We start from the raw sequence: 13,268 nt of genomic DNA, 5'->3' as shown, positions 1-13,268 counted from the left end.
GAGTAAGAAAACAGTTTACCAGTTTGTCATTGTCCATCAGTGAACTTGAGAGGCAAACCAGACACAGCAGAGTGAAGATGCAGAGCAGACCTTTGGTGGTTCTGACACCAGTCACTCCTCTGCTTCTGGAAAATGTTGCTGCTGCCATTGCTACTGTAATTAAAACTGTACTGGAATAAACAGATGAATTAGCAATTCTCAAACTGCAAATGAACTTAAATTTGTAAAACATATACTACAAAATAACTACAATAAAACCTGATTGTAGTACTGTGTTGTTCATCTTACCTGTTATTGGAAGGTGAGCTTCTGTACTTCTGATAAAATGACACACCAAAAAAAGTTTGATATACTCCAAGTGTCACCTCCCCCTCTGCACAACTCACCTGTGTGTGTGAGTGTGTCTGTCTGTCAGTGTGTGTCATGTGATTGTTTCTCAGTGTGTCCATGCAGGTCACTCCTCTGTGTCACATGACACCTTGTTACTTTTATTTTCACTTTCACAGAAATGGTTGTCAGGGAGGGTTTTGATCTCTGCAGCCTGCAACCTGTCTGTCAGTGTGTGTTTTGTGATTGTATCAAAACGTGTGTACATGCAGGACGGGATATTCCTTTGTATTGCCCTGATGCTGCCCCGTTACTTTTACTTTCACAGAAATGGCATTTGGTAGTTTTACTTTACAGGAATATAACAACATCAGTTAGCATGGATGCATTCTGTGAGACTGTCTGTCTTTCAGTTTATTTTGTGATCAGAGAGGCCCAAACAGTCATGATTATAATGTCAGCTACACCCACCATTTAAACCAGAAAGTTACACAGCATTCTTTACTTTTAGCAGTTAATTGGTTCAGCAGTTGCCCCTTTGTTCATTCCTTTATCAGTGTTTTCTTGGAGGAATCCTACCTCTGCATCTTATCTGCTGAGAACCTGCAGAACAGCTTCACCTCTAATTTATCTCTACTCTTGCAAACTTGGCACCATCTGGCAAAAAAACTTAGCCTCTCAAAACAGTCAACAGCAGGCTTAAGTTCTTTCAATTAAAGGTTACATGGTTTCATTCAGTATGGTCAAAAATGGTAGAAATATAAATTGTTAATATGCACACATTACTCATTTTAATCTTGCTTTCTTACATAAAATCTAGTTCCTGCATCAGATATGTTAGAATGACTAATATTTTAAATACAACTTCATATATAATACTGTTCTACAATGCCAGGATTAACTAAGTCTACCCTTCAGTACACAAACAGTACCTCTCCTTTACTTCCATGTTGAAAATGGACTTCAGTGTATACTTTCTATGTGAACATACTATTATTTTCCAGTTGCTTTAATTATATCACCACTGATTTTTTTTTTAATTTTTTTTTTTTTTTTTCAGGGATAAAGACATTCTTTGCTATGGCCACCAGGGGTCAGTTTTGAATCATATTAAATGTTGAACCAGTTGGAAATTCAGCACACGCTTTGACTCATGTATCCTGTCATTTTCAACAAAGTATGTGTTTATTACTCGTCAGGGACAATGCAGCATGAATTAAAATGTAATCTATGGCCAGAATATTATCTGCATGGATAAAGACTTTGACATATTAATTACAGCTGGACTCATTACATTTATATTACATTTCACAAAAGAGGACATACAATTTTAAAAAGACATTCCAGATTCATTGGGCAAGATGAACAGTGAACAAACTATTTACCAATGACAAAGTCCAGTTTGCCCTCACACAACCTAAAGACTCCAGCTATTTGTTCCCATCAGTTGTCCAAATTATTACAAATGGTTTTGTCTCCTTTTCTTTTCTCTCCACTCCTTCTCTTTTAATTATATTCAAGGACTGTGCAATGAATCACAAACACTCTACACATACACCATCATACATTACACTGTATTCAAAGTGTATGAAAAAAGTATGATAATCAGCACTCAGCAGTTCAAATCAGGATACAGTGATCCACATGATGTCAGTGGGCCTACCTTATATACCTGGACAGAGGATTGTTCCTCATTGATCTGTGAGTCCAAAATACTGTGCTGCAGGATTTTGGAGGGTTTATTATGAACTACAATAAATAAAATAAAACTACAATGACGTGTAAAGTATAATGTATACACTGTAGACTATTAAATGAATTGGTCCAAGTAAACTGACCTGTTATTCTTTTCACTACCAATGTATCTCAGATGAAAGCATCACTGCATATAACTCTATTAGCCAAATTACCACTTACTTTAATGAATGGATGTCTTATCGAAAAAGGATGTACACACACACACACACACACACACACACACACATGCACACATGCACACAGAACGATACAGACCGGGACCGTTCATTCCCTAACAATCAATCAGGGGAATTGGCAGCCCTGTTGTGCTGCTTCACCGGGGGTCCTGATTTCACAGCCAGCCTCCGTCACTACTGCGTCAGCACTGATGAGCTCAGCGTTACCGGTATGGGAGGGGGGAGGAGCTGGTGAGCAGAGGGTGAGAGAGAGACAGAGAAAGCAAGGCGAGAGAGAGAGAAAGAGAGAGAGAGAGAGGGAGAAAGAGAGAGGGAGGGAGAGAGAGACCAGGGTGTTGCCGCCTCTGAGACACACTCACGCATCACAGAGTAAGAGCAGCAGGGTGAGAACACAGCATCCCTCCGTCCTTCTCTCTAGGAAAACAGGGCTGTTTTTTGAATTATTGAAGCCGCTCAAACCCCTTTCCATTATTAAACATAATCAAAGCCAAGACATTGCGGAGATATACTGCACCGCGACATCAGGACAGCGAGTTCGCAGGAGAAAAGAGAGCTCGGTGTGAAAGCAGACGGACCGTTTCAGCACCTTGGACAGAGATCATGGCTCCAATGGTGGAGGACGGCGCTCAGCTCGGTGAGTCCAAACTCTGACACCTTTAATTAACCCAAATTAGACGCAGGTGTGAGGGCTCGAGGCTGCTGGTGGTAGTAGAGAAAGTACCGCGTTATTCATTGCACGTGACTCACCTCAAAAGTCTTGGTGTTATTAGTCGCTAGTGGCTGATTTGTTATTTTTTTCTTAATTTTGTCTTCGTGTTTTTAAAAATAACGAGGCTGTACTTATTTTAGAGTTGCCTATTCAAAGAAAAAATACTCGAGAGAGTGAAAGGCATTTCCCAATGTGTTGCCTAAAGCTGTTACTGGATAACATAACGTGTTTGGACCTCCAGCCTCCATTTTGCGACTAGCTTAAGGGCGACAGCTAATTATCTGGAAAACTAACCAGCAGAGTAACGGGTAAGGATATATTTTAAGGTTATTAATATCGACAAGTTAGTTGATAATTTTTATTATCATTATTTGGAAATTAGTAGGTGTTACTATAGCACAGGTGAAGCCTGGAAAGCACCTGTTTTGTTTTCTTCATTTCCTCTCGGTTCAGCGGCTCCCTCACCGCCCTCCCGGTGCCACATCCACCTGTTTGTTGTTGTTGCCTTGAAAATCATCCCACCCAGGACGTTAGACTGAAATATTCATGAAAAGAAGAAGGAGAAAACAGTCTGTGCGAGTGCCGTGATTTAAAACTGACATGAGCTGACTGTCCCTCCTTGTTGTTCGTCCATGGACGAGTCTGAAATTGAGGCAGGGGCTTCAGATTAGTAATACAGTTTAGATGCATGCTACACCTACAAATATAACAGCAAAAGCAAAGTTACAGAATATACAGATAATATAAATACATATGCATAATAACCTATAGAATAATACCATAGGAAATATGAATTACAAACATGTCTATACAGTATAATCACAAATGGCATAAAATTAGTGAAACTGTAATGTAACATAACTGTTTACTAGTAAAGTCCTGTTTGTCAAGGAAATAAGTGGTAAAAATACATGTTGCTTATAGCCTCACCCCACCCTAACCCCATCCCTCTGTCTCTCTTTGAATGGGTGTTAACCTAAGTGCTTGGCTGCCCTCTTAACTGCAGGAAATGATCTGCGTTCCCTTCATTGAAGCAGCCCTATTAACTCTGACTGCATGAAAAAGCAGCATGATTATTGTTGAGTCACAGTTCAACACCACAAAACAAAGAACTGAAGCAATTAGTGGCAAATATCCATGTGATATGTCTCCATAATAAGAATCTAGTGATCCTATAGGAGACAAAAGTGCCAGTGGATGGAATAGGTCCCTATAAGTGCCACTACTCTTGAAAACAAATGTGATTAAAAAGTTTGGGTCATTTCCCTCACTGAGTTTGAGCAAATTTTCCTCTCCTGTAGGAGGAACATAAATGAATATAACACAGGACTTATCACAAATTACTGGGCTATTATGCCATACTTTCAGATGGGATCTCAGGAGGAACCACCCTGCCTGTACTGGAATACAATACTTTTCACAAAACACAGTATAATCTATAAGTAGTGTGACAATAGTCTATCTGTTTTGCAATGTTGCATAAAATGATGTTGGTTCTCTGTATTGATTGCTCCTGATGTTTCCTTTTAAAAGTCTGCTCATCAGTCAAAAAAGTCTTCACTAACCTGTTTACATTGTAGTTCTACAGATCATCATCTGATTATGGTGGTGATCCTATAATCCTCATCATAATCAAAGTGAATGTTATGACACAAGATGAGAGGAAAAACTGACATTTGTTTCTCCATTTGTGCTTCGGTGTTCAGCCATTTTTATAAACCTGCCGTCAAGATATCAACCAGTCACATAATGACGTTATATCGTTTTCCCAGTAGCTCATTACTTACACCAGCTGTTTCCTGTTGATATTCTGTGACCATGTTTGGAATTTGAACACAGTGATGATGATTCTTCATCAGGGTTGAACAGATTGATTGTTGTTTTCATCTCCCTCTGAGTCAAGACTGCAGCCTGCGTCAGTCAGAAACACAAAATGGATTCAGCTGCCTCAGTACAGCAATAAAACCCGTTGAGGTTGTTCAACCTGAACAGTTGTTTTACATGTGATTGTTTTATTGCTGCTTCCTCCACAGTCTTTGTTGGGATGTGTTGTGTTTAATTCAAGTATTTTTTTCCCCTCACCTCCCCACTCTTTTCCTTTTTCTCTCCACTCACTCTGTCCTCCTCCACAGTGGCAGTCCCAGTAGGTGTAGCAGTGGTCAGTGTCTTTGGCCTTGTCTTCACTGTGTCAGCCTTTGCGTGGATCTGTTGCCAGCGTAAAAACACCAAATCCCAGAAGACACCTCCCTACAAGTTTGTTCACATGCTCAAAGGGGTTGACATCTACCCAGAGAGCCTCAGTGGCAAGAAGAAGTTCGCTGCACCTGCCACCACAACAACCAACGACGCCAGTAAAACTGACGTGAATGGAAACTGCCACACTGCGTCACCTATGAGTCCGAGTGGCACTGGTAAGCTGGCGTCAAGTCCAAACGGTCCCAGACCGGCTCTGCATCTGGACCTGGAGAAACGGGACCTGAATGGTAACTTCACCACCAAACCATTTCACCACCACCACCAGAAGGTGCGGAGCTCCCCGGACCTGGAGCTGCCTTCTCCCCATGCAGGGTTCACCCAACCTGGGGTCATGGACCGCCGTGACCTCCCCTCACCATCTAGCACCCTTTCCAGCCAGGCCCCCACCCCAGCTGTGGACAAACCCCACGGAGAGGAGAGGGAGGGTGGGTTAGGTACTCTCCACTTCTCCCTGGAGTACCAGCCAGAGAGGAAGGCATTCATTGTCCATATCAAGGTAAAATATGTGTTTAGGCTGGTGTTTAGGTGTGTGTGTGTCTTTATCAGTTTTTGATGAGAAATTTGAATAAAAATGGGTTCACACAGTCTTAACTGACTGATTGATTTGACTGTTTGATCCAGGAAGCCCATGGCCTGAGCCCAACTGATGAACAGTCTCTGACCTCTGACCCCTACATCAAGTTGACCCTGCTGCCAGAGAAAAAGCACCGGGTGAAGACCAGAGTCCTGAGAAAGACTCTGGACCCTGCCTTTGATGAGACCTTCAGCTTCTATGGGATCCCGTTGGCCCGAGTGTCGGAGTTGGCCCTTCACTTCATGGTGCTTAGCTTTGACAGGTTCTCTCGTGACGAGGTCATCGGCGAGACCCTCGTCCCCTTGTCCGGAATCGACTTGTCAGAGGGGCGTGTCCTGATGAGCCGAGAGATCATCAAAAGGAATGTCAAGGTAAGATCTGGAAGTTTGAATCCTTTGAATTCTTGTTTTCTGTTTTAATCATCTTCAGCTTTACTTTATACTTGTTTTTGAGAAGCATCTCAGCCTCATGTTAATTTTAATGATTTCATTTAAATTGAATCACTGGGATTAAATTTATATACAGAGAAAGTTGTGACTGATTTTGCAGCAGGAAATCTTCCAAAACAAGAAATCCAGAAATACTCAAACTGACCAGACAATCACTTAAAATTCTAAAATTGCTTCAATAATGACTCATCATTTCCAACATCAGTGCCTGCATCACTAGTCCCTAAAAGCACTGCAAGAGCACAGTTTGGAGAAATGTATAAAGCTGAAGTGCTACCACTGTTAAAATATGAATCAGCACATAATCATTCTGAAAGCCATTTACTCAGTAAGATATAATGAATTGTAGAGCTTTCTCATACTAAATGCAAATACATCACATTGAACATTAAACATCATTCTTTAAACCACACTGAAATATTTCATAATACTTTCAAATTGTAATTTAACTAATGGTGCAATCTGCATCTTGAATGAAAGTTTTGATTTCTAAAATGTAATTTGTACATTTTGCAAATGCATTGAGGGAATTCACTGCAATTGTATGTATGTATGTCTTTAGTTAGGTTAGAAAAGTGTTAATGTTAAATTGAGCAGATAGGAGCAGGTAGGAAGTGTATCCCTCTGTGGAGACAGAGAGACTATATCTATTGCACCATTATGGATTTGTAAGGTGATACTGAGGTCTGGCGTTGTGCTTAAATGGACTAGTGTGAGTTTGGATACATAAAAGCCTTTGATGGGTTTGTGCTTCAGTTTATTATCTTCTTTTATTCGTTTCGTTTCTTCGTTTATTTCTGTAATTTAAAAAAAATCCAAACAGCATCAGAGAATTCAAACAGTAATACAGGGTGACTTGAAAGGGAATAGGCTCATATGGTCATTTACACTCACAATAGTGTATTGAATAGATGGAGTGATATCCACACCACACCATTATGGATCTGTGGGCTGGTAGTCAATAATCTTCTACTCCTGACAGGCTGTTCCTGGCAGCCATGACGACCACAAATGTACAATAGCTCGTTTCCAGTAGGACATCTTTAGTTTTAGGGGAATGTCATGTACTGTAGTATCAACACCACTGTGAGATGATGTCCCACATGTACAATATATCTATATTTCCTGTAAATGCACTGGACTGAACTTGGATTATGGCAGCAAGTTTTGCTGCATTACATTCTGTGTATCAGTGAATTTAAAACATGGAGTGTAAGATGATATCTACATCTCTATCATAGGTTTGTGGTCTAGTATAAAGCAGCACTCTACAGATTGGTACTAGATGGTTTGGCTATACATGATTTTCCATTTGCAGGTGGAATATGAGATGATATCATTGTAATTATAGATTTGTGGGCTGATATTGTACTCTGCAGAGCTCTGGTAAAATGGTAGCTCTGTGCCTACCAAGTGGAAGCAGATATGTTCGTGCACATTTGTACCTTCCCAGGAGGAATGTGAGCTATCTGTAATATCTGTAAAGATTTCTGATACGATACAGTACTCCAGAGAAGTGCTGGGAAACAACTCAGATTCAAAGAAATAGGTTCATTCCCTCTCCTCAGAGCTCCCTCTGTATTTTATTATCAAGAGGAGAATATTTCTATGTGTTCTGCTGCCATTCCCTACACTGAGACTAACCATATTTTTTTCAATTCCATTTCTCATTTGGATCTCGGGAGAGACAAATCTCATAAACTTCAGCTGTAGGGAGGAGTCTGTGCTGTCTGAACCCATTTTTGTGCAATCAATAGAAAATTAGTTTTAGAATCTCTTGTTTGCAGTGGGTTATTTTTGGATTCTTTTGTTGGATGTGATATTTTTAGGTGCAAAGAAAAAAGGCTTGACCTCTTTTATATAATTGCTGTCTATCAGCTGCACAAGTTGTTTTCTTTATTTGAAGAGAATATATCGGCACTAGCAAATAAGAGTGCAAAGATTTAGTCCTGCTGCTGTAACAGAGGTCATATTTACAGACTTAAATGTATGAATATACAGAATACTTTATTCAAAGTTACATCTGGTATTTAATGTCTGCATGTGGTTAGGTGTATGAAATGTAGTGAGGCGTGTTTAAATGTGATTTTTAGCTGAATATATTCAATATGAGACATCTACATTGTTCTCTCTGATTAGACGAACCTCTTTGCTAAGAGGGTGGTGGCCCTCTTTGTCTGCGCAGCATAGATTTTGTCCTGCTGCTTTGTGTGTGTGTGTGTGTGTGTGTGTGTGTGTGTGTGTGTGTGTGTGTGTGTGTGCATGGGTGCATGAGCACATAATTGGTACGGCATGTTGCAAGCAGTATAGTCATCGCCCTGTTTTCACCCTGGAAGAAAACAAAAACAATAGATATATTTTTTTGTGCAGGAACTTATTCTTCTCCTCTATAATAAATCTTGTCCCCAATGGGGTGAAAGAGAAACACATTGGCAGCATACTCACATTATATATTTCCAGAGACCTGAACATCAGGTCAGGGCTAGAAGTTGCCTGTGTCTGTGTGCTACTTTACATTGCCATGGCAACCATGAGCGGAGGCGTGATATCTTGTTAGGTGTGATCGCAGCATCTGAGGCGTCAACTGTCATGGGTGCGGACAGAGACATGGATGTGTGTTGTAAAGCAGTGACACAGTGAGAGCTCTAATGCAGAGCAGATGAGGGAGCTTCTCAATGACACGTTTGTGCTAGTTAAGATGTGAGAACACGCCCCATAAGCAGGTGGTGATTATTTAGTTGACAGCCATTTAATCCTCACCACTGACACCATTTACAGTATAAGTGCATTTTTAGCACTGTCAGCATTGTTGATAATTATTTGCTAAGTTATTTATTATTACATGGATTTGCTGATTGCCACACCCCATAATGTGTTCCTGAATACATTCAGTATATATATATGCACTCTCTTATTAATATATACTTTACTTATTGAAACTTGTTCAGTCATGAGGGAAAGATGTCAATAGGAGGCTATGGTTTATAGCCTGATGTAACAATGTATTACCAACAATGTATTAGGACAGAGGTCTTCACACTGTTTTAATCATTTTAGATAATATGTTTGTGCATGTGTGTATGTTGGTAAGTTAACATCAACTGAGGATGTGAAGGTCTTGAATCTTGTATGGATGTGAGTTCTGGTCTGGTTTTGAAGCTGGTACACATGTCTGAAAGTATCTTCTGCTCTGTCTCCTTTCACACCTGCCATCTCTCTCTGCATCACGGTTTTGTTTTATCTTTTTCACTCCTACTCTGTCTCGCTCCACCTCTCACCCATTCACCCCTCCCTCGTCTCTCCACAGAAGTCCTCGGGCCGAGGTGAGTTACTGCTCTCCCTGTGTTACCAGTCCACCACCAACACTCTGACTGTGGTCGTCCTCAAGGCTCGCCACCTGCCCAAGACTGAAAACAATGGACCGACAGGTACATATACTTTTAGCTGAACCTTTCGAAATGCTATCCATGGGATCACTGCTTACACAGGCAAACCCAAATGTATGTGTGCACACACTTCCTTCACATTACAATAAACAGAGGAAACTGAAATCATTTTACTCTTCCTGTCAGACTACTTTGGATGCCGTGATAGTTGCTATAATGACACAGCCACCGCACTAAAGTAATCTTATCAGGATGTGATAGAGAGCACTTAAGTGACAGCGACACACACGCACGCACACACAAAGTGTTTACACAGCCAGCCTCTTTTGTCCTCATTTCTAACATCCATCATTTCCGCTCTATTGATCGCTGTATTGATCTGGCTTAGGAACAATATGTCACTCTGCAACCACTGCAGGGCTGGATATTCACCATGCCTTCTTTTTCTTCTGTGCTGACATTCTTCATGTGCTCTTGTCATTCTTTTTCTCTAGACCCGTACGTCAAGGTGAACATGTATCATGGAAAGAAGCGCGTGTGCAAGAAGAAGACCCACGTGAAGAAGTGCTCCCCCAACCCGGTCTTCAACGAGCTCTTTGTCTTTGATCTGCCTTCTGACGAGGGCCTGAGGGACACCAGCGTGGAGCTGCTGCTGATGGACTCAGACACAGGTAACTCACGCAGCCCCAACACCGTCCTTGGGCGCCTGGTGCTGGGAACGGCGGCAGCGGGTACTCCTGGCGAGCACTGGAGGGAGATCTGCGACCACCCGCGTCGCCAGATCGCCAAGTGGCACGCCATGTCAGAGGATTAGAACACCCGGGTGTTGGTGGATTCTGACGTCCATACCCTCAGGTCCAACCGGAGGGATGGAATGAGGATAGGCGGGACAAAATGTCCTGCTAGCCAGTACCCATTGGACTTTCAGTGAGGATGGGTGGGAAAGAAGGGTGGGGGTGGGGTGGTTGGGGGGTGGGTGGGGTTGGATGTTGTGGGGAGGGTCATTTGAAGTGATGTCATCATTCAATCAATCATTCAATCACTTATCTTTGAAGTTATTGGGGTTCACTGGGGAGGGTGGGGCATGACAAAGAGAACCCCATAGCTTTAAATGATCCCAAAGACTGTCACCGAAAATCACTTGGTAACATGCAACATCATCTCCATGGCAACAACTAATTGTCACGGTAACCGTGTGCAGTGCAGAATGTCTTAAATGTCGCTATTACTCTTCTTCTTTTCTTCCTTTCCTCCTTCTCCTCCTCCTTCTTCTTCTCTTTCTTCAGCTCTTCCTTCTATAAATAGTAACCTAGTCCATCATATGAAAACCAGAATGAACCACATCTGACAATGCTGTAAAAAATGTGGATTATTAAAGTTTATTTTATAATGACAATGTTTTCTTCATAAAGATGTAGATTGTTTTTATTTATGTTTTTGTTTTGTACTCCTCTGGTTGATTTGTTGAACATGTTTTGTAAGTATAAGTGGTATTTCATATATCATTACAAGAAAGCCTAAATTAGGTGGTTTGAGAAAAGACTGGAACAGACTGAGTGCATTGGGGACAGTAACTATGGATGCATTTATGTGTGTATGTTTCAATATGAGAGTGCTTGTGCTGACGCGACTGTGTGAATGTGTGGCTGTGTATGATGTGAGCCACATAATGTTTACTGTAGGTGTTTTGTCCCCCTTACTGTGAGCACAAAGACAGCTGAAATGTAAATGTATGTACCTTACTATAAAATATGGCAAGTTCTGAGAAAAAATCTGACATCTGCAGTCTTTATTTCACATGACCATGTGACATTCAATGTGTGTGTGTGTTTATATTACCCCTGAAACATATTTAGCGCTAATACGTTGAGGCTGCAACAATATGCAAGTTCTGGAAATTAAAAGCTCAAAATTTCAAAACTTTACAGGGGCATATCTCCGCACTACTGCCAGAAAGTTCAGTTTTAGTATTTTTTAGTATCTTAACATCTGTTCCATTCTGCAGAAAATCACTTAAAAGCCTGATTTAAGATAAAACAGTACACAGTCTGAGCAGTGACTCGTGCATGCGTGCTCACTTAGCGCACCCTGGGGATGACATCATCGGGCCGCTTTCCAAGTCTGATGATGTAATAACTGCTGAGTGGCTAAGTGCTTGAGGATGAAGTCATCATGTCTGAATTTAATATCAGCTAAGTGGTTCAGTGAGGGAGGACAGCTGGCTCAGCATGCTTACTCCCTGTTTATTCTTTCTCTCTTTCTACAGATACAACTGAAAAAAAACTTTTTATTTCCTCTCTCTGCATTCTGCCTCTGCCGCCCCTCTTTCCCTCCTTCTTTCCAGCCCATAGTCTTACACCAAGTTACATCATGTGTTTGGCTGTGGAGCCTCTGGAGAAGCAGGATGTTCTGTCACTCCGTACTTCCTCAGTGGTTTTGACCTGCAAGGTCGCCATCTAATACTAGCTTCTATTTTAAACCTCAGCTGTCATCCTTTGAAGCAATAAAATAGACCTGAGCAACGTGCAGCAACCCTCACATCCCCCTACTCCTCACATCCTCTACTTAACCTATTGCACTTAAGCCATTTAGCTGGTGCTCTAATGTGAAGACTTATTGTCCTGAACAGATACAATGTTTTTTTTTCCAAGGACATTTTGACACTTGTCAGTGATTGCAGATTGGAAAGGTAAACATCCCTGGAGGCAGAAATAATGCTGTAACCAGTGAGTTTAACCTCAACCTGTGCAGAATCACACAACTGCTGCTCCAGTGATAACAGCCCAGGCATACTGCAAGATTATGACAGCCATGGTAATGGATGAAAAAAGCTTCACAATTGCCATACTGTGTATCTATTTAAAGCTTCAGTAATCCATAATTGTATATGAGTAATGAGTCAAATGATTGTGTAAAAGGTGTCTCTCTTGATGATGAACCCACAGAGAAATGCCACCCAAGTCAGCAGTCCCCCTCAGCTCTACAGGGTATTGTAGCATCTTTTAGCCTACAGCTGCAACTTTCCTGTTTTGATTCACTCTCACTGTTCTCATTCCCATAGTTGATAGCGACATCATGCAGCTATTTAAGCAAAAACAAACACACAAAAAACCCCTCAAACAGTATACAGCATACTACCTGCTCAGCACCAAGCCTGATGGTTTGAAAAGATGAAAAACAGATAATTACTGATCAGATAAGAAGCAAAATATAATCTCCCTGAAAAGAAAATAATAATAATAGACAATGATGAAGCTGTGACATTTTTCAAAAGGTTTTTTTCTCTAGGTTTTCTTTTGAGTGGAAGTGTCAGTTCTATTATTCCCAAACAAAGACTGTTTTGTCCATTCAGTGAACAGCTTTCAATTTTTCTGCATTTTTTTTTACATTGATTCAAGAGTCAGCCAGTGCAAGGGCAACTGTCTCCTCAGCCTTTCTGAGCCACTCAGCTGCTTTAATGACATCTACACACACACACAGACACACACACACACAAGGCCGACCTGCAAATACATATCTTTTAGATTTCATAAGTTTATAAGTGTATAGTATAATTATAAGTATAAGCTGTTCCATCTCAGACTTGAGACCGATTTAGCTGCAGCAGCCACTGTATGTGGATCAACAGCATGT

At 41.1% G+C, this 13,268-nt stretch overlaps 1 protein-coding gene across 2 annotated transcripts; it reads left to right on the top strand.

Moving 5' to 3' along the window:
- The first annotated feature begins 2,562 nt into the window (after window positions 1-2,562).
- Window positions 2,563-11,412, top strand: syt4 (synaptotagmin IV). 2 transcript variants are annotated; one of them, XM_018684956.2, is made up of 5 exons: window positions 2,563-2,895; window positions 5,103-5,722; window positions 5,848-6,171; window positions 9,557-9,677; window positions 10,130-11,412. In XM_018684956.2, exons 1-5 carry the CDS (start codon window positions 2,862-2,864, stop codon window positions 10,447-10,449), a joined length of 1,419 nt encoding a protein of 472 aa, XP_018540472.1. In that variant the 5' UTR covers window positions 2,563-2,861; the 3' UTR covers window positions 10,450-11,412. The 2 variants fall into 2 exon arrangements, with proteins under 2 accessions (XP_018540472.1, XP_018540473.1); XM_018684957.2 differs by lacking the exon at window positions 2,563-2,895 and adding an exon at window positions 2,968-3,278.
- The last annotated feature ends 1,856 nt before the right edge of the window (window positions 11,413-13,268 follow it).

The sequence above is a fragment of the Lates calcarifer genome, linkage group LG14 (assembly GCF_001640805.2).
Source record: "Lates calcarifer isolate ASB-BC8 linkage group LG14, TLL_Latcal_v3, whole genome shotgun sequence".
NCBI lineage: Eukaryota > Metazoa > Chordata > Actinopteri > Centropomidae > Lates > Lates calcarifer.
This window is presented reverse-complemented; position numbering and strand designations above follow the sequence as displayed.